The following is a 21865-nucleotide window of genomic DNA, read 5'->3' as shown; positions in this document are numbered from 1 at the left end:
GCCAAATATTTTTTCAGAGCTAGATGCAGAAAAATATTATATTCAATTTGCAACCTGATGGAGGTCAGTATAGATGGACTAATAGAACAAGTCACACACACAGCTAGAAGCCCAAATATTTTTTCAGAGGTAGATGCAGAAAAAAATTATATTCAGTTTGCAACCTGATGGAGGTCAGTATAGATGGACTAATAGAACAAGTCCCACACACTGCTAGAAGCCCAAATATTTTTTCAGAGGTAGATGCAGAAAAAAATTATATTCAATTTGCAACCTGATGGAGGTCAGTATAGATGGACTAATAGAACAAGTCCCACACACAGCTAGAAGCCCAAATATTTTTTCAGAGGTAGATGCAGAAAAAAATTATATTCAGTTTGCAACCTGATGGAGGTCAGTATAGATGGACTAATAGAACAAGTCTCACACACTGCTAGAAGGCCAAATATTTTTTCAGAGCTAGATGCAGAAAAATATTATATTCAATTTGCAACCTGATGGAGGTCAGTATAGATGGACTAATAGAACAAGTCCCACACACTGCTAGAAGGCCAAATATTTTTTCAGAGCTAGATGCAGAAAAAAATTATATTCAATTTGCAACCTGATGGAGGTCAGTATAGATGGACTAATAGAACAAGTCCCACACACTGCTAGAAGCCCAAATATTTTTTCAGAGGTAGATGCAGAAAAAAATTATATTCAATTTGCAACCTGATGGAGGTCAGCATAGATGGACTAATAGAACAAGTCCCACACACTGCTAGAAGGCCAAATATTTTTTCAGAGGTAGATGCAGAAAAAAATTATATTCAATTTGCAACCTGATTGAGGTCAGTATAGATGGACTAATAGAACAAGTCCCACACACTGCTAGAAGGCCAAATATTTTTTCAGAGCTAGATGCAGAAAAAAATTATATTCAATTTGCAACCTGATGGAGGTCAGTATAGATGGACTAATAGAACAAGTCCCACACACAGCTAGAAGCCCAAATATTTTTTCAGAGGTAGATGCAGAAAAAAATTATATTCAGTTTGCAACCTGATGGAGGTCAGTATAGATGGACTAATAGAACAAGTCCCACACACTGCTAGAAGGCCAAATATTTTTTCAGAGCTAGATGCAGAAAAAAATTATATTCAATTTGCAACCTGATGGAGGTCAGTATAGATGGACTAATAGAACAAGTCCCACACACTGCTAGAAGGCCAAATATTTTTTCAGAGCTAGATGCAGAAAAATATTATGTTCAATTTGCAACCTGATGGAGGTCAGTATAGATGTACTAATAGAACAAGTCCCACACACAGCTAGAAGCCCAAATATTTTTTCAGAGGTAGATGCAGAAATTTTTTTTATTCAGTTTGCAACCTGATGGAGGTCAGTATAGATGGACTAATAGAACAAGTCCTACACACTGCTAGAAGGCCAAATATTTTTTCAGAGCTAGATGCAGAAAAAATTATATTCAATTTGCAACCTGGTTAAGGTCAGTATAGATGGACTAATAGAACAAGTCCCAAACACTGCTAGAAGGCCAAATATTTTTTCAGAGCTAGATGCAGAAAAAAATTATATTCAGTTTGCAACCTGATGGAGGTCAGTATAGATGGACTAATAGAACAAGTCCCACACACTGCTAGAAGGCCAAATATTTTTTCAGAGCTAGATGCAGAAAAATATTATATTCAATTTGCAACCTGATGGAGGTCAGTATAGATGGACTAATAGAACAAGTCACACACACAGCTAGAAGCCCAAATATTTTTTCAGAGGTAGATGCAGAAAAAAATTATATTCAGTTTGCAACCTGATGGAGGTCAGTATAGATGGACTAATAGAACAAGTCCCACACACTGCTAGAAGGCCAAATATTTTTTCAGAGCTAGATGCAGAAAAAAATTATATTCAATTTGCAACCAGATGGAGGTCAGTATAGATGGACTAATAGAACAAGTCTCACACACTGCTAGAAGGCCAAATATTTTTTCAGAGCTAGATGCAGAAAAATATTATATTCAATTTGCAACCTGATGGAGGTCAGTATAGATGGACTAATAGAACAAGTCCCACACACTGCTAGAAGGCCAAATATTTTTTCAGAGCTAGATGCAGAAAAATATTATATTGAATTTGCAACCTGGTGGAGGTCAGTATAGATGGACTAATAGAATGATGCTATGCCCAAAAGGTTTTACTTCACTAGGTGTAGGAAAAAAATTGGTATTCTATACACAGGTGGTGTAGCTTGCAACACAGATAGGCTTCTCCACTGACTAACACACTCTGCAATAGGCCAAAAAGATTAGCTTTGCTAGATTTAGCCAAATGCTGTGAAAAAAACTTGCACAGCACTGGCACAGACCTGCCTGGCAAAAACTGATAGGAACGAAGTAACTTAGTCCTGAAAAGGACTGCAATTACAATTAGTCTTTACTCCCACAACCTATCTATTTAAGAGCACAGACCTCCCTGATAAAAGTCGTAGGAAGTGCTGTAACCTAGTCCTTAAAAGGACTGCAATCACAACTATTCCCTACTCCCAAGCTATCTGTAGATTTGTGCGAAAATTGGCTTGAAATTAACAAGGTATAGCGCACACAGCAACAGCGGTGCCATCTAACACGCAGCTGCAGCAGTGAGAAAATGGTGGCGACGGGGAAAATGGCTTGGTCTTATAGGGCAAGGACATGTGACATACACTGCCAATGACACATGCCCTTGCTTGTGTGAAAAAAAGCACTTCGCTCCGTGTGTGCGCTGCTGATAGGCTGACAGACTGCACCTCCCCACTGTAAATGCGGGAAAGAGAAAAAAAAATGGAGATCTTCATTGTTCCTGCAGAGATCCATCCCCTGCCCCTCCCCCCCACCCCGCTGTACACTCAAACTGCTTATTAACATTAATTTTCATCATTACTGAGAAAAAATCCAGTTATGATTTTGGTGCATGAACAGTTATCGAACATAACCTCGAACAGCCGAATTTTTTTCAAATCGTTCGTGTTCGCCGAACGGCTCAAACACCGCCCAAAACAGCTCGAATTTGAGATTGGCGAACAGTTCGAGTCGAGCAACGCTCATCTCTAATAAGAATATAATGATCAGATTATTGAAATCCAACTTCCCGATCTTTATCTGCCATCCACATTTGTTGACAATGAAGAAGTGGAAGGCTCCCAAACACATCAGATCGTTAATTGAGCACTGCATCCTTCTATACCATGGGGTATTGTCTCCCATGAGAATACTAATTTCCTTTCTGGATCCCTAGACAGTCCAACATTTCACGCCGTTGGGTTTCACACTTTTGGGTTTCACGCCATTCTCACCACAGCTCTGATAAAGTTTGTGGAGCTGGGATGGGCGTGTGATAGGGCGTTGTGACCCCAACTTGTCAAATTTATGACGAGCGGTGGAGTTCACTATGCCAGAAACCTTACTCCAGCAGAAACTGGAGTAAGATTTGTGGTAAGGCGCACACCGAGATGCACGCCACTATGTGCCTCACCTAATTCATTATGAGACGTGCACCTCTTAATGAATCAGGAGCGTTCACTCCAACACGGGTACTCCCTCATTAAGACTGGCGATTCTCTCAGTGATCTTGATGAATTGGGGCCATGGTTCCTATGTTGTTTCTGACACGCTGCAGCATTTCAGAGTAAAACATACACGGCTGCAATCACACGGCCAGTGACTGATTCATGTTGCCTGTAATTTGAGTAATATGAATCTCATATTAGGTTCTATTTCATATAACCATGAAGAGTTAAAATGCAGATGTTTCCATAAAAACTTAAACTGACTTCTTTTATTATCCTTCAGATACAACCAACTGTAATAATCATATCTGCCCAGAAGGCCAGCCCTACAATGAGTCATATCCCTGTATCCCAGGGTATAAAAAAGATGATGGAGAGTGTGTAGGTAAGTGTTGTGTGCGCTCTTTTCTATACAGCGGGCCGCCGCAAAAAAATAAGTATACCAGGGCATATATTAAGACTAACATATACCCCATGAGTGTATACACCCAACAGAAGCACTTTCACTCCTGCTACAATAAGTACGTGTTGGTTTGGCATAAAATACAAATTGCAGTTTCCAAAATGATGTCATTTGTGGGGGATGGTGGTTTCTCCTGTTTCGCCACCTCTCGGGTTCTGCAAAAGTAACATGGCGTCCACACTGTATTCCAGCAAAATTTGTGCTCTAAAAGTCAGACATCGTTCCTTCCCTTCTGAGCCCTGCTGAGTACCCAAACAGTAGATTCACTTCATAAGGGGTATTGCCGCGTTCAAAAGCAATTGCATAACACATTTTTTTGTGGCATTCTGTGTCATTACTCCTTGTGAAAATGAATAAATTGGGGCTAATGGTAAATTGTAATTGAAATAATGTACTTTTTCAATTCATATTGCATTATTTCCTGTGAGTCACCTAAGGGTTAACAAACTTCCTGAATTCGATTTTGAATACTGTGACGGGTGCAGTTTTTAAAATAGTATAACTTTTTGGGGATTTTGTTTTTACATATAGGCCCCTCCATGTCACATCAAAACTGAATAGGTCTGTACAATTTGTAAATTTTGTTGAAAAAAATAAAATAAAAATTGCTGCTAAACTTTTAATCCTTCTAACATCCTAGAAAAATTGGTAAGCAAGGGCAAAAATGTTCTCTCAAGTTTTCTCTGTTTTACAGAAATAATAGAGTGCAGAGATGGCACACATCTTTGTGATGCTTTTGCTGAGTGTAGAAACACCCCAGGTGGTTATTACTGTGAATGTAAAAAAGGCTACCAGAGAGAAAATGTAACCAAATTCTGTCCTTCCAGAGTCAAAAAACTCAACAAATGTACAGGTAAGTGATAACCGGCAAAAGGTAATAATAAAGAGTTATGAGACTTGTACTCCAAAACTGGTTCCATTCTGAATGACAACTTCCATATATACTGTATACATATACATATAAAGTGTGGCTCCAGGTGACTGATACCCCATTATACCTAGTGCAGACCTGAGGAGGTCTTTTGAACGGTAGTATATATATATATATATATATATATATATATATATATATATATATATATATATGTAGCGCCCCGAGGGTTCGGTCGCTACAGAGGTATTGCATCTCAACCAGATGTGCGATATCTCACTTCCAGGTAAGGATGGAGTGTGGATCAGGACCCCGACACCTGCATGCAATACACCACATTTCTGGGGGGGCAGGGCAACCGATATACTCCAAGTAGAGCACGACAGTCCCTGTCCCTGGCTGGTGTGGGGGGAGGGAACACAGAGGACAGGGGGGCCCTGTAGTGCATAGGAGGGAGAGGGCAGTTCCTGGGTGCACCTAGAGGGAGGTATAAAAGGTGGGAGCCATCTTAGAGACAGTGTTCAATTCAGTTTAGATGAGTACAGTCACAGGAGGAGACAGGGAGCAGAGGGTCAGGCCGAGCTCTGCTCCGCAGGCAGGCCGGAGAGAACGGCCGGAGCCTGGAGGAAGGAGAAGGAAGGAGAATGATGGAAGAGGAGCGGAGGAGGCTCCAGGAACAAGGAACGAAGGGACCCCAGGGGTGTGGACCGGCGAGTCGTCACCACACGCCTGAATCTACCTGCGTAGAAGGGTTAGGCCAAAAGGGGAGACCGGTCCCCGAAACTAGTGGAGGCGGGGAACTACCCTCAGCTAGAAACCGGAGGCTGTGACATTTCACGTGGCGCAGCCCCTCGCTATACCCGCTAGGAAGGCACCATATAGGGTCAGGGAAACCGGCGCCAAGTTTACCAAGAGAAGGCCCGAGGCAGCCGGACAGAAGCGAGGTCACTGGCGGGGTATGACAGGCCAGAGAAAGGACACACAAAGGGGGTCCTGTGAAACACTCCGGAGATACCTGGGAGTCGGCCGAGCCCGTCACCTGGTGAGCACAGTACGACGTGGGCAGCCGTTACCTGCAGAAGTGGTCTGGATAATAAGAACTGTGAGTAAAGGCCCTGGACTGCATCACTGACTCTGTGTCGTCACTGCTACCCCTGCACCATCACCCCCATCCTCCGCATACACTGCCCTGAGGCTACACTCCTCTCGTGGGGAGTTGTATTACACTCTGCTGCACCCACAACACCAGCCTCAGCGGTCTGCCCTGCAGTGGCGGTTCATCCTGACCGCAATCCACGGGTGGCGTAGTTGGACATTTAATATCATAAAAACCACATAAATAGACCGCCATTTGAGTTGACCACCCTGAGCCACGGGACCGGGTCCCCGCCACACGAGGACTACAACCCCCAGCTTCCGCAACGGGTCCGGTTCCGGGTATCCCCTCACATGCGCGGCCCAGGGGGCGCATCATTTACATACCCCAGCAGAATTTTTCCTTTCTTGGCCTTGTTTCAGAACATATGAATGATAACAAAAAAACTTTTTCTCCACTCATGGTTATTGGTTGGGTGAAGCCATTTATTGTCAAACTACTGTGTTTTCTCTTTTTAAATCTTAATGACAACAAAAAACATCCAAATGACCCTGATCAAAAGTTTACATACCCTGGTAATTTTGGTCTGATAACATGCACAGAACATGCAACTAAAGGTAACATCCTCACTAGTAATGAGCGAGTATGCTCGCTACTGCTCTGTGCTCGCCCGAGCATCTCACTGCTCGAGATGCTCGGCGCTCGCCGAGTATTTCCGGGTTGCTCAGCGGGAGCTCGAGTCCCCTCCCTGCATGTTTGGCGCTCTTTACAGAGCCAATGAACATGCAGGGATTGTCTGCCACACACTGAAATGCCGTAGCCATGTTGGTTGTGGCATTACAGTGATTGGCTGGCCGCACAGTGTCATCAGGTCTATATCAGAACTGGCGTCGTCTTGTTCGTCACAGTCACTCCGGAATCAGACAGTGTAGGGAGAGGTGCTGCTGAGCTAGGGAGAGATTTGCTTGTTTCTTAGTTAGTGTAGGTATACCACCATATAATATACACATATCCCTCTCAACTAACAGTCCTTCTGAGGACTAATCCACCTGCATAGATATCAGTGCTAGGCAGGCAGGCAGTGTATGTGGCAGACTGCTTTGCATATAGCAAGAGGGTCCATTCCAGTTCTGTCTGCTGGTGCTTTTACAGATATTTCTAGAAATAGCCCCAGGTATCAAGGGCCAGGAATACTTTGTTTTTGGATCTTAATCCTGATTATTTGCTTAAAAAGCAATCCAGAGAATGACGTTTTTCTGCTCCATTTGCTTGTTGGCACTGCAAAATACAGCCAGATCCTTTCCATATTACAGTGCTAAAAATCCAGCTATTTAAAACTGTGGTTTGTCCGTCACACGGATCACATATAAGTGCGCTGAAAATTCTGCCATTTCTGGACTCCATTTAAATTTTGTTGCAGTGTGTTAGCGAAGTTATTGACACCAGTTTGCTGTTAAAAATAGTTACCTACAGGCCAGCTATTTAAAACTGTGATTTTCGTCACACGTTTCACATATCACTGCGGTTCAAATCCAGAGATTTGTAGTGAATGTATAAAATATTGTCCTCCATTTAAAATGGGCAAGGTGCGTGGCAAAGAATGGGGAAGTGGACTTGATGATGATGATGGTGCACGCAGAGGACGAGACCGAGGCCGTGGGCTAGCTGAAATTGTGCCACAACAAACCCCCACATCTTCTCGCTCGACCTTGATGTCCCAATTAATAGGGGACCGTAGAACAACACTATTGAACACAGAGCTGTGTGAAAAGGTTATTGGTTGGATAGCAGATAATGCTTCCAGTCACTTAGCCACCACCACCACCACCCTGTATTCTACACGGTCAAGTCTCAATAGCCATGAGTTTGGACTGCATATTCCTCACCCTGATCCTCCTTCCTCCCACCATGCCGAGTGCCCAGAGACAACTTGAGCACTCCGAAGAGCTGTTCACTTTTCCATTTATAGATTTGGGCCTCTCGCCCGGTCCACTTGAAGCGGGGCAAGAGGATATCGCATGTAGCGATGCCCAAATATTTGAGCAGCCACGGTCACACGAAGGCGACAGTGGGAAAGTGTCACAAGAGGTGGACGATGATGAGACACAATTGCCAGAAAGTCAGGAGGAGGACCAGGGTGCGGAAGTGGAAGAAGAGGTGGTGGATGATCTAGTAACTGAGCCAACCTGTCAGGAGGACATGCAGAGCCAGGACAGCAGCACACAGGGGGGGGGAGGCATAGCATCACAACAGGCAGGAAGAAGCAGCGTGGTGGCCGCAGACAGAAGGCGGGCAACCGTTCCCCGTAACACCAACACGACGGAAGTTGGCAGTACAACTGTTAGGTCTTCCCGAGTCTGGTTGTTTTTTAAAAACTCTGCCGATAACCCCAAAAAGGTCATTTGCTCTACCTGCCAAGCCAGCATCAGCAGGGGTAGCAAAACTAGCAGCCTGACCACCACCACCATGATCAGGCATATAGCAGCAAAGTACCCGACTAAGTGGGCCGAACCTCAGGGTCCAGCAACAGTGTCTGCGGGTGACACCACTGCTTGTTCCGCTGTTTTGCGTGCACGCCAATCCACTGTCCATGGCGCATGCCAAGATGCCTCCCGCCCTGCACCTGTCATTGAGCACTCTCAACTAGCACCATCAGCAAGCACATCCATGTCCTTATCCCAGCACAGTGTACAGTTGTCCCTATCCCAGTCCTTGGAACGCAAGCGCAAATACGCAGCTAACGCCCCACAGGCCACACCACTAAATTCACACATTTCGCAGGCGCTCAAAATGTTGCCTTTTAGACTAGTGGAGACAGAAGCTTTCCACGAACTCATGGCGACGGCCGTCCCTCGGTACTTGGTCCCCAGCTGCTACTATTTCTCTCGGTGTGCCATCCCTGCATTACGCGAGCACGTGTCCCACAACATTAGCCGTGCCCTCAACAACGCAGTTACTGGGAAAGTCCACCTAACCACGGACACGTGGACAAGTGCTTGTGGGCAGGGATGGTACATCTCGCTGATGGCACACTGGGTTAACATAGTGGAAGCCGGGACCCAGTCGGAACACGTCCTCCCGACGCCGAGGATTCAATTCAATACGAAAAAATCCGGTACCAAAGCGATATGTTCTAAAGCTTTATTCCAAAAAATTCTTAGATGTAAAAACACAGGCAAACATTTTGGAGGTGGAGGGCTTGATACAGCAAGGTCCCAGGACACTGGTTTATGCGTTTCAGGGCTATGTGTTCCCCTTAATCATAACCTAGCTTTATTGCAGTGCTTCAGCAGTGTTTGCAGCTTCCGGCTCACCGACTAGTGTGTGATGTCCCCACACGTTGGAACTCTACATTGCAGATGTTTGGAAGGACTTGTGAGCAGAAGAGGGCAGTTGTTGACTACATGCATCAACAAGGCCGTTGGTATTCAAGTCAGACTCCACACATAAAACCTCAGGAATGGACATGGATGTCAGACATCTGTACCATCCTCCAAAACCTTGAGGACTCCGCTAAGATGGTGAGCAGCGATGACGCCATAATTAGCATCACCATCCTTCTTCTTCTGAAATGCTCTCTGCTCTCAATTAAAGAGGATGCATTGCAGGCGGAGCACGATGAGATGGAGCAAGGAACCATACAGAGTGATTACACACAGCCCAGCCTCATCTCATCCCAACGTGGATTGGGTGACAATGAGGAAGAGGAGGAGGAGGAAGAGCAGGAGCTAGTTTCCTGCGCTATAGATGGTACTACTTGCACAATTGCCAAACTGTCTGTCCAGCGTGGATGGCCTGAGGACAGGGAGGAGTAGGAAGAGGAGGAGTAGAGCATGGTCAGCCATCCTCTTGGTGAGGACACGGAAGTCTTACCTCTTTGCAGTCTGGCACACAGGGCTCAGTTTATGTTATGCTGCCTTTCCCGTGACCCTCACGTTGTCCAAATTTTAGGTGACAGTCATTACTGGTTGGTGACGCTTCTAGACCCAAGCTACAGGGAGAACATTTTGTCTCTTATTCCTTTGCAGGACAGGCCTAATAAAATGGGGCAGTACGAGAAGGCCTTTGTTGTGGAATTAGCGAGAAAATTCCCATCTGAAAACACTGGCGGCAGAGGTCACAGTTCGTTAGACAGCCAAGGAGTACAGTTGAGAGAGCCACAAATGCAATCCAGCAGAGGCAGGGGAACACTGTGAAAGTTCTGGGACAGTTTTCTCAGACCCTCCCATCGCACAGGCCCTGAGACGGGGGTACTCTCACAAGGAGTGAAAAGTTTCGGAAGATGGTGAGGGAGTACCTTACCAACCGTACCAACGTCCTCTGTGATACCTCTGTGCCTTATAATTGTTGGGTATCCAAGCTGGACACGTGGCAAAAACTGGCTCTCTACGCCTTGGAGGTGCTGGCCTGCCCTGCCGCTAGCGTTTTGTCAGAGCGGGTTTTTAGTGCCGCCGGTGGAATTATAACCGATAGGCACATTCCCCTGTCAACTGAAAATGCTGACAGGCTGACTCTTACAAAAATGAACAAGGGCTGGATTGCGCCAGACTTCTCAACAACACCGAATGATAGCAGCGTAACATAAACTCAAATACAGTGTCTTTTTTTGGGGAGGTGTAACTCTATTCCCATGCACCTCTGTCTTCACACCCAGACATGGTATACTCTTCCTGATTTTGTCTATTTGCTCTTGTCCTTCTCCTTCTCCACATCTTCATCCTCCACCACCATATCACCACCATATGTACAATATCAACAATCATCTACGTCTCTTGCAAGGGGCATTGGAGTTCCTCCAAATTTTGGGCAGCCCTTGCTTCACTGCATAGGCAAACACTATGGGAGACCCACTTCCTAATAATGGGAACATTGTTTTTAGGAGGCTCTCTGACCTCTACGTCCCTTGCAAGGGGCAATGGAGTGCCTCCAAATTTTTGGCAGCTGTTGCTTCACTGCATAGGCAAACACTATGGGAGACCCATTTCCTAATAATGGGAACATTGTTTTTAGGAGGCTCTCTGACCTCTACATCTCTTGCAAGGGGCATTGGAGCTCCTCCAAATTTTTGGCAGCCCTTGCTTCACTGCATAGGCAAACACTATGGGAGACCCACTTCCTAATAATCGGAACATTTTTTTTCGGAGGTTCTCTGACCTCTACGTCTCTTGCAAGGGGCATTGGAGTGCCTCCTAATTTTTGGAAGCCCTTGCAGTCACTGTATACGCAATAAAAGTATAGGAGACCCACTTGTTAATAATGGGAACAACAAAGCATAGCCGGCTGATGGCTCTCTAACAATAGCGAGGGCCGACTGCTGGCCCTTTAAGAATAGTAAGGCTGTAAAAATAGTGTTTGTGACTTTCACAATCTCTCCTTCAAAAATGAAACAGGATGTGTCTGATGATGCTTCCACACACCACATGGCCAGATAAGGTTGTAGAATGTTAAAATAACATTTCCCGTTGAATGCATTTGTCTTGGTTGAAAGCAATGCAAAAGTGTAAAAACGCATCAAAAACGCTACGTGTGAACATAGCCCAATGTGTGGAGGAGCATTTTGGTTTTTGGTTATTTATTTTGCCTTATATACAAGTCATTGCCCTGGAAAGGATGTTCTTTAACGTAAAGTGCATTGTGAAAGTATTTGGCCCCCTTGAACTTTTCTTCCTTTTGCCACATTTCTGGCTTCAAACATAAAGATATAAAATTCTAATTTTTTGGGGAAGAATCAACAGCAAGTGGGACACAATAGTGAAGTGGAACGAAATTTATTGGATATTTTAAACCTTTTTAACAAATTAAAAACTGAAAAGTGGGAGTGCAATATTATTCGGCCCCCTTGATTTAATACTTTGTAGCACCAACTTTTGCTGCGATTACAGCTGCAAGTCGCTTGGGTTATGTCTCTATCAGTTTTGCACATCGAGAGGCTGAAATTCTTGCCCATTCTTCCTTGCAAAACAGCTCGAGCTCATTGAGGTTGGATGGAGGGCGTTTGTGAACAGCAGTTTTCAGCTCTTTCCACAGATTCTCGATTGGATTCAGGTCTGGACTTTGACTTGGCCATTCTAACACCTGGATATGTTTATTTTTTAACCATTCCATTGTAGATTTTGCTTTATGTTTGGGATCATTGTCTTGTTGGAAGATTAATCTCCGTCCCAGTCTCAGGTCTTTTACAGACTCCAACAGGTTTTCTTCCAGAATGGTCCTGTATTTGGCTCTGTCCATCTTCCCATCAATTTTAACCATCTTCCCTGTCACTGCTGAAGAAAAGCAGGCCCAAACCATGATGCTGCCACCACCATGTTTGACAGTGGGGATGGTGTTTTGAGGGTGATGAGCTGTGTTGCTTTTACGCCAAACATATAGTTTTGCATTGTGGCCAAAAAGTTCGAATTTGGTTTCATCTGACCAGAGCACCTTATTCCACATGTTTGGCGTGTCTCCCAGGTGGCTTGTGGCAAACTTCAAACGAGACTTTTTATGGATATCTTTGAGAAATGGATTTCTTCTTGCCACTCTTCTATAAAGGCCAGATTTGTGCAGTGTACAACTGATTGTTGTCCTATGGACAGACTCTCCCACCTCAGCTGTAGATCTCTGCAGTTCATCCAGAGTGATCATGGGCCTTTTGGCTGCATCTCTGATCAGTCTTCTGCTTGTTTGAGATGAAAGTTTAGAGGGACGGCCGGGTCTTGGTAGATTTGCAGTGGTCTGATACTCCTTCCATTTCAATATGATCGCTTGCACAGTGCTCCTTGAGATGTTTAAAACTTGGGAAATCTTTTTGTATCCAAATTCGGCTTTAAACTTTGCCACAACAGTATCTTGGACCTGCCTGGTGTGTTCCTTGGTCTTCATGATGCTCTCTGTAGTGAGCTGGCCGGCTCTGGCTGTTCTGTGATAATTGATATAGAGCCTGTTACAGAAGTGATTACACAGGATGATGTTGCCACCTTGTGGTCAGAGGTTGCACCTGCGCAGGGTGTGATGACAGAGAAAAAGACTGAGCCTCCTGTGTCCCGCCCTAGAGAGTCACGTGACCAAAGTGGGAAGCAGGAAAAAGCGCGCGAAGAGTCTGCTGTGGTCTGTGAAAAGAGCCAGGACGGTGTGCAGGCCCTCGTGTGTGGCACAGGAGAGACTCTCAACGTGATTTCTTCTATCTAACACCATATCCTCGGAGGCTTCCCCAGCTTCTGCACTGCTGAAGGATTCAGCTGATATACTCCCTGCTACTGGAGTGTGGACTACATAAGGGGACCCACCAGAGCTTCTATCCGGATCAGAGAGACTGTAAGCGGGACCTCTGGCGAGAGGCCGAAGTATCCCTTGATTTCTTTCCGTGAATTCTGCTGTTCCTGTTTTTTTTTCCGTCTGGGACGCCCTCCTGCAAAGACAGACAGGCCTGCGACGGGGGACACATCCTTCTGGAGTAAAGGACTGGTAACGTGTGAGTAGGGACAGTGAGGGTCAGCTTATCAGTACACGTTATTACTGTGCATATTTACGGTTGTCATTTATTGTTTTTCTTTGCTGTGTTAAAAATGTATACGAGTAAAGATACGGTTATCAAGATAGAGTCTGTGTGTGGGGATCTTGCTGGGCCAGATCATAGATACCAATGCGCGGCCTTGCCCGCGGTCACTTCATCTGGCGTAGTCGGCAGGATCTGTGACCAACAGGATTCCCACCCAGGCCATGTGTACAGTCAGAAAGCCCCGCCGGTGTCTATTGTGAATCAGGTCAGGAAATTTGGCGGACGAAACTACCCTGTACCAGAGTGGGCGGAACAAGTCCGGATACTGGGGGAAATGTATAATATTGACCCTAAGACCTTGGCAGAAATGGCGGTACTGACGCTAGAGGGGGAGGCATGGACGACAGTCAGACTGGAGACGGTCAGGGGCCAGCGTACAGTAGATGATTTGGTGCGGGTGCTGGAGAACACCTATGGGCCGACCACATACCAGGGAACACTGCGACACATGTTCTTTAGACGGACGCAGATTGAATGGGAGGATATTCCCCAATATGCGAGCGCCCTTCAGGTACTCCTTGAACAAACCTGTGGAAAAGGGGAGCAACTAGCTGGTATGGCTTCTCGTGACCTGGTACTGAGAGACCAATTTGTAATAGGACTGAGAGACCAGTATCTTAACCGCACATTACAGGACTTGATCCGGATGATGCCGGCTCTTACTTTTGCTGAAGTCAAACAGGAAGCCATAGAACGTTCAAGGGGACCCGTCATGGATGTGGGGATTCAAGGTGCTGCGTGCAGATCCATATCTGACATTAAAAATCCGAACAGTGACACGGAAGACCTGAAACAGATGGTAGCAGACTTACAGAGACAGATATTACAGTTAACATTAGACCGACAGGGAGACCAGCGAACACAGCCTAGTTTTCCCGTGAGACAGTGTTGGTCATGCGGTGATCCTCGCCATAGGGCAAATCGTTGTCCTCAACACTTCCCTCCGCAACAACCTCCGTCGCACCAACGAACAAACCCTCAGTCACCCCAGCGAAGGGAATTTCGATCAGACCAGCGAATGGAACCCCAGCCATATCCACAAGCAGAGCTACCACGCCGGGCCTCACCACAATGGCCGCCGTTAAACTAGACACCCCTGCAGCTGAGGCTCGCACAGCAGGGGAGGCCAAGGAGAGGGGTGTGGAAAAACAGAGCCGATGGCGGAGTGCTCTTGCCTCGAATAGCCCGACACTTGAAGTTGTCCTGGAAGGAATTGCCGTACAGGGACTGATGGACACCGGGTCACAAGTGACCACGATCTCTGAACAGTTTTACGAAAATTACCTCAAACCAAGAACTGCTCGTGACCCAGACACCGCCATTAAGATTATTGCGGCTAATAATCTACCCATTCCAGTGACCGAAGTTGCTTGGATGGACACAAAGGCCTGCGGACTGGACTTAGGGAAACGAGGGATCGTCATCGTCAAGGAAGGTTTCGGCTCCGAAACCCCAGTGATAGTTGGAATGAACATCTTGAAAGACCTAGATCTTATGCTGTTGACAAGAAAAGGACCCAAATACTGGCAGAAAGTCACCAAACATAAGCCGACTCGTCTGGCGTTCCAGCGCGTAATCCAGACCGTTGGACTTCAACAGATGGCAGAGGAACAACTACCCCTAGCCGCCATTACGGTGCCACGCCGTACTCGGATTACTTTGCCCGCTGAAAAAGAGACAGTCATTTCCTTACCCCTTAACACCCACCGACAACTTGAGGGGGTTGAAGTGTTGATCGAGCCGAGGACCCCAAGTGGGGGTAAGCTAAACCCACTAGTTGCTCGCACTCTAGCCGTCGTGAGGAACGGGAGAGTCCCTGTCAGGCTAAACAACACCGCAGACGTAGGCCTAGCCCTTGAAGCCAGCACTCAACTTGCCCGGGTATATGCTCTACCCACGGAAGTGAATCCCATTGGGCCCCTAGAATTCACCCCGTCTACAGAAGGCGACTGGACGGTAACCGTCTCAGCCATAAACGCTCAAGTAGACGATGAAGACATTGGGCGAAAACTACTGGAAAAAGTGCAGCTGGACACGTCTCAGTACACCAAACAAGAAATGTCTCAAGTGGAGGAACTCCTGCGGGAACACCAAGACTCCTTTGCAAAGCATGACACAGACTTTGGGTGTACCACCAGTATTCAGCACGAGATACCCACGGGCGATACCCCCCCTATCCGCGAGAGGTACCGGCAGATACCACCTCAGCAATACCAGGAGGTGAAAAGCCTGTTAGAATCTATGCTACACGCCGGAGTGGTACGTGAAAGCCAGAGCCCGTGGGCTGCACCCGTGGTGATAGTCAAAAAGAAAGATGGTTCCCTAAGGTTTTGCGTGGACTACCGTAGGCTGAACGCTTGCACTATCCGGGACTCATATCCACTTCCTCGGATCGAAGAGTCACTGACCGCCCTGAAGAAGGCCAAATATTTTTCGTCCCTAGACCTGGCCAGTGGATATTGGCAGGTTCCAATGAGTGAGAAGGACAGGGAAAAGACCGCCTTCATCCTTCCCATGGGCCTGTATGAGTTCGACCGGATGCCGTTCGGCTTGAATAACGCACCGGGGACCTTTCAGAGACTAATGGAACGCTGTCTGGGGGACTTCAACTTAGAGTTTACGCTGATATACCTTGACGACATCGTGGTATACTCCGCCACCTTTGAAGATCATCTTCACAAGCTTGGCCAAGTGTTCCAGCGCTTGAGGCGACACGGCTTGAAGTTGAAGCCCAGCAAGTGCCGTCTGTTCCAGCAGGAAATCGACTACTTGGGTCACCGGATCTCGGCCGAAGGTGTCCAGCCCTCTCCGGAGAAGATAGCAGCCGTTCAAGAGTGGCCGCAGCCAACTACCGTCAAAGAAGTCCGGGCTTTTCTGGGGCTAGCAGGCTACTATCGTCGGTTTGTCAAGGACTTTGCTCGGCTTGCTGAACCACTGCCCCAGAGGACTACGCATCAGTTGGGGGCCTGACCGAGAAAAATCCTTTCAGGCACTTAAGGCTGCTCTAACATCACCCCCTGTTCTGGCATATGCAAACTACACATTACCGTTTCAGTTGCACACCGACGCCAGCCTTCAAGGTCTAGGGGCGGTCCTCTCTCAAGTTCAAGATAATAAAGAACGCGTGATAGCCTATGCCAGTAGGTCTCTCCATGACACCGAAAAGAATCCCGTCAACTACAGCTCCTTCCGCTTGGAACTCTTGGCTCTGACTTGGGCTATGACGGAGAAATTTGCCGGCTATCTGACAGGAGCGGAGGTGCTGGTCATGACGGACAACAATCCTCTTGCCCACCTAGAGAATGCCAAACTAGGGGCAATGGAACAGCGCTGGATGGCCAGGCTCTCTAGATTCCAGTACAAAACTAAATACAGGGCGGGGAACGAGAATCAGAATGCTGACAGCCTGTCTAGAGTGACATCATCCCCGCCAGTGGGGGACCGGGATGAAGAGTTGGAGGAAGATGAGATGCCTGACTTTGCCCGGCTCGCAAAGCAAATAGAAGATAGCCGCCAGTATGCGGTAGGAGGGATTGAAGCCGTAGTGGGATCTCCCCTGTCCCAGCAAGAATGGGCCAAGCTTCAAGATCGAGATCCCGAGCACGTCTTACTGAAACAATATGTGAATAAACAAGAGAACCCGCCCTCCGAAGTGAGAGCCCGACTATCGACCGGAGCCTTGGCTCTGCTTGCCCAGTGGGATCGGCTGATCGTGAAAGATGGAGTCCTGTGTCGCAGGGCCCTTTTATCCCATATGCTGGATGAGTGTTGGCAGATTGTCGTCCCGGTGCAGTTGGCCCATGAGATGGTGGGCGAAGCTCACAGGAGGAACGGCCACTTCGGCATAGACAAGACCCTCCGGTGGACCCAGCAGTTCATTTTTTGTCCGGGGCTCCGTAAGTTGGTTGAAAACGTCTGTCAAGCATGCCGTACCTGTGAATTCCACAAGTCTGCGGAGCAGCGTGCCCCCGTCCAGACTATTAAGACGTCGAGGCCCCTCGAGCTGTTGATGGTGGACTATCTGTTGATCGGAACGGCGAATAGTGGCTACCAGTACTGTCAGGTGATGGTGGACCACTTCACGAAATTCGCTGTCGCTGTTGCTACCAAGGATCAGACCGCTGAATCAGCTGCACAGGCTATCTGTCAGCAATTAGTTCGGGTCTACGGGTGTCCGGAGCGGCTACACTCTGATCAGGGGGCTTGTTTCGAAGGGCGAGTCATTGAAGAACTCCAACGGATGTATGGAATCAGGAAGTCCAGGACCACCCCTTACCATCCACAAGGGAATGGCGCGTGTGAACGCTTTAACCGGACCCTCTTACAACTGATCCGGACTTTGGCTGAAGACAAAAAGCCCGACTGGCCTCGATTCCTCCCGGAACTGCTGTGGGCCTATAATAATCAGGTCCATTCCGTCACCGGATACACCCCATACACCCTTCTCTTTGGCCGTCCAGGCAAAGACATCCATGAGTTGCAACTGTCTAGCTCCGAAGAAGATACCTGTGGTACCTATCCTTCCTGGCTACAAACACACCGCCAGAGAATGGAGACTGTCTACCGGCTAGTAGGCCGACAAATTCAGGATCAAGTGCACGCTGACCCACTTCCGGTACAAGAAGACCCACTGAATGTAGGTCAACTGGTCCTAGTCCGAATAAATAAGCCGCAAGGGAAACTCCGGCCCAAGTGGGAGACCGAAGTCTATCGAGTAATTGGACAGCCGTACCCCGGTGGCCCCGTCTATCGAGTGCAGGGCGAAGACAGCGGCAGCATCCGAACTTTGCACCGTAATATGTTGCGCCCCTGCCGTTCCCAGCCTGACTCCCCTACTGTGATACCTAGAGAGATGGATATCACTAATACTGTCGGAGACACTGACCCCGGGGATGTAGAGACTGAATGCATGCCTACACCTGTCCGTCCGACTGACGCACTTGAACCGATTACCTCCTCTACTGACATGTCGACTGGGAAAGAGAGTGGGGTGACTGATAGGAGAGAGGGGATCCAACCCATTAGGCGGACAACGAGGACCACTGCAGGGGTACCTCCAGGACAGTCCTACAGAGACCAATATGTGTGGCCCTCTTCCCAGCCGCCCCCTGTCACATCCACAGCCATCGCCGCCCTGGAGCCGGTCGTTGGCAGGGACTGCCAACCTTTGAGTGAGGGGGCGTGTAGTGAGCTGGCTGGCTCTGGCTGTTCTGTGATAATTGATATAGAGCCTGTTACAGAAGTGATTACACAGGATGATGTTGCCACCTTGTGGCCAGAGGTTGCACCTGCGCAGGGTGTGATGACAGAGAAAAAGACTGAGCCTCCTGTGTCCCGCCCTAGAGAATCACGTGACCAATGTGGGAAGCAGGAAAAAGCGCGCGAAGAGTCTGCTGTGGTCTGTGAAAAGAGCCAGGCCGGTGTGCAGGCCCTCGTGTGTGGCACAGGAGAGACTCTCAACGTGATTTCTTCTATCTAACACCATATCCTCGGAGGCTTCCCCAGCTTCTGCACTGCTGAAGGATTCAGCTGATACACTCCCTGCTACTGGAGTGTGGACTACATAAGGGGACCCACCAGAGCTTCTATCCGGATCAGAGAGACTGTAAGCGGGACCTCTGGCGAGAGGCCGAAGTATCCCTTGATTTCTTTCCGTGAATTCTGCTGTTCCTGTTTTTTTTTCCGTCTGGGACGCCCTCCTGCAAAGACAGACAGGCCTGCGACGGGGGACACATCCTTCTGGAGTAAAGGACTGGTAACTAGAGATGAGCGGTGTTCGACTAGAACTGTTCGCCAATCTCAAATTCGAGCTGTTTTGGGCGGTGTTCGAGTTGTTCGACGAACCCGAACGATTTGCAAAAAATTCGGCTGTTCGATAACTGTTCGTGCACCAAAAGCGTGTCCTGCATGTCTGGCGCTATTTAGAGCACCAATCATGCAGGGATTGTCTGCCACTCACTGTAATGCCACAGCCATGGTGGTTGTGGCATTACAGTGGTTGCCCAAATCGATGGGAACAGTGCTCACAGTGAAACACGAAAAGCCGGCAATTCAGCAGCGGCATACACCGGTACCCGACAATTTAGAACCGAAAGAATAGAGCTTCACACATAGATTAGATAGATAGAAACATGTCAGTCACATATATATGAAGTACAGTGACAGTGTTGATTACTGTACTTGTCATTTAGTGTAAAGGATTTATCAAAAAAAATAATAGTGTTTTCATGCACCGTCTCTTTAAAAAAGCCGGCCGGCAATTCAGCAGCGGTACCCGACAATTTATAACAGACAGAATAGAGCTTCACACATAGATTAGATAGATAGATAGAAACATGTCAGTCACATATATATGAAGTACTGTGACAGTGTTGCTTACTGTACTTGTCATTTAGTATTAAAATAAAGGATTTATTATTAAAAAAAATTGGCGTGGGGTTCCCCGTAATTTTAGTCTCTAGCGGAGGTTAAGCAGACAGCTGGGGCAGATGTTTGAAACCTGGGAAGGGGGTAATACCCACGGAGCTTCCCAGGCTACTAATATCAGCCCCCAGCTGAATACCTAGCCTTTACTAGCTATTAAAATGGAGGACCCCCCCAAAAAAATGACGTGGGGTCCCCCCTAATTTAATAGCTAGCAAAGGCTAGGCAGACAGCTGGGGGCTGATATTAATAGCCCAGGAAGGGAGCCATGAATATTGGCCCCCTCCCAGGCTAGAAACACCAGCCGTCAGCCGCCCCAGAAATGGCGCATCCATAGGATGCGCCAATTCTGGCACTTAGCCTCGCTCTTCCACGCTGCCCTGGTGCGGTGGCAGGGGGTAATAGGGTTGGGGTTGATGTCAGCTTATAATGCCAGCTGACATCAAGCCCAGGTTAGTAATGGAGAGGCAGCTATAAGACACCCCCATTACTAACCCCATAGTCAAAGTTAAAAGAAAACACAAACACCCAGAATAAAGTCCTTTAATTGAAATAAAGACACAATTCTTTATTGTTCTAAATTAAACCATACTTACCGTCACGCCCATTCCAGCTGAAGCCAACGATCTCCTGCAATAAAAGAAAAATAATAAAGCAACCTCATCCTTACCTTTCCATGGTTCCCACGACAGCTTCAGCTCTGCTACATCGAGATGACAGGCTGGACCGCAGCAGAACGCTGCCATCCAGCCTGTCATCCCGCAGACACTGAGAAGCGCAGGCATGCTTGCGCTCTGCAGTGTCTGGCTGTGACGGCATAAAGATGAGACGAGTTCATGTCCAATGAACTCGGCGCACCTCATGCACGTCACTGACAGCGTGGGAGAATTCTCCTGCACTCAGCACTTCAGCGTGAGAATTCTCCCACGCTGTCAGTGACGTGCATGAGGTCAGCTGAGTTCATTGGACATGAATGAGCTCACCTCATGCACGTCACTGACAGCGTGGGAGAATTCTCACGCTGTAGCACTGAGTGCAGGAGAATTTTCCCATGCTGTCAGTGACGTGCATGAGGTGAGCTGAGATCATTGGACATGAATGAGCTCACCTCATGCACGTCACTGACAGCGTGGGAAAATTCTCCTGCACTCAGCGCTTCAGCGTGAGAATTTTCCCACGCTGTCAGTGACGTGCATGAGGTGAGCTCATTCATGTCCAATGAACTCAGCTGACCTCATGTACGTCACTGACAGCGTGGGAGAATTTTCACGCTGAAGTGCTGAGTGCAGGAGAATTCTCCCACGCTGTCAGTGACGTGCATGAGGTGCGCCGAGTTCATTGGACATGAGCTTGTCTCATCTTTATGCCGTCACAGCGAGACACTGAGGAGTGCAAGCATGCCTGCGCTTCTCAGTGTCTGCGGGATGACAGGCTGGATGGCAGCGTTCAGCAGCGGTCCAGCCTGTCATCTCGATGTAGCAGAGCTGGAGCTGTCCTGGGAACCATGGAAAGGTAAGGATGATGTTGCTTTATTATTTTTCTTTTATTGCAGGAGATCATTGGCTTCAGCTGGAATGGGCGTGACGGTAAGTATGGTTTAATTTAGAACAATAAAGAATTGTGTGTTTATTTCAATTAAAGGACTTTATTCTGGGTGTTGTGTTTTTTTAAATACTTTACTAGAAATTCATGGTGGTCATGTCTAATATTGGCGTGACCCCATGAATTTCGGGCTTAGGGCCAGCTGATAATGCCAAGCTGGCCTTAACCCCTTTATTACCCAGTGAGCCACCGCACCAGGGCCCTGGATGAGTTGGGTACAGCGCCAGAAGATGGCGCTTCTATGAACGCGCCATTTTCTGGGGCGGCTGCGGACTGCAATTTGCAGCGGGTGGGGCCCAGAAAGCTTGGGCCTCCCTGCGCTG

At 47.5% G+C, this 21865-nt stretch overlaps 1 protein-coding gene across 3 annotated transcripts in view; it reads left to right on the top strand.

Annotated features, from left to right (window-relative positions):
• The window catches only part of LOC141166804 (adhesion G protein-coupled receptor E3-like), a 212453-nt gene that overhangs the window by 68573 nt on the left and 122015 nt on the right, over positions 1 to 21865 (top strand). For all 3 annotated transcript variants that reach the window (XM_073653855.1, XM_073653854.1, XM_073653853.1), the window contains 2 exons: positions 3831 to 3932; positions 4705 to 4863. In XM_073653855.1, coding sequence (XP_073509956.1) covers positions 3831 to 3932; positions 4705 to 4863 — 261 coding nt within the window. The remainder of the gene's footprint in view (positions 1 to 3830; positions 3933 to 4704; positions 4864 to 21865) is intronic.

This window comes from Phyllobates terribilis, unplaced genomic scaffold (assembly GCF_046119375.1).
Source record: "Phyllobates terribilis strain yellow unplaced genomic scaffold, ASM4611937v1 Scaffold_11__3_contigs__length_659146591, whole genome shotgun sequence".
In the NCBI taxonomy this organism is placed as follows: Eukaryota; Metazoa; Chordata; class Amphibia; order Anura; family Dendrobatidae; genus Phyllobates; species Phyllobates terribilis.
The sequence above is the reverse complement of the archived record's forward strand: the minus strand, read 5'-3'. Positions and strand labels throughout refer to the sequence as shown.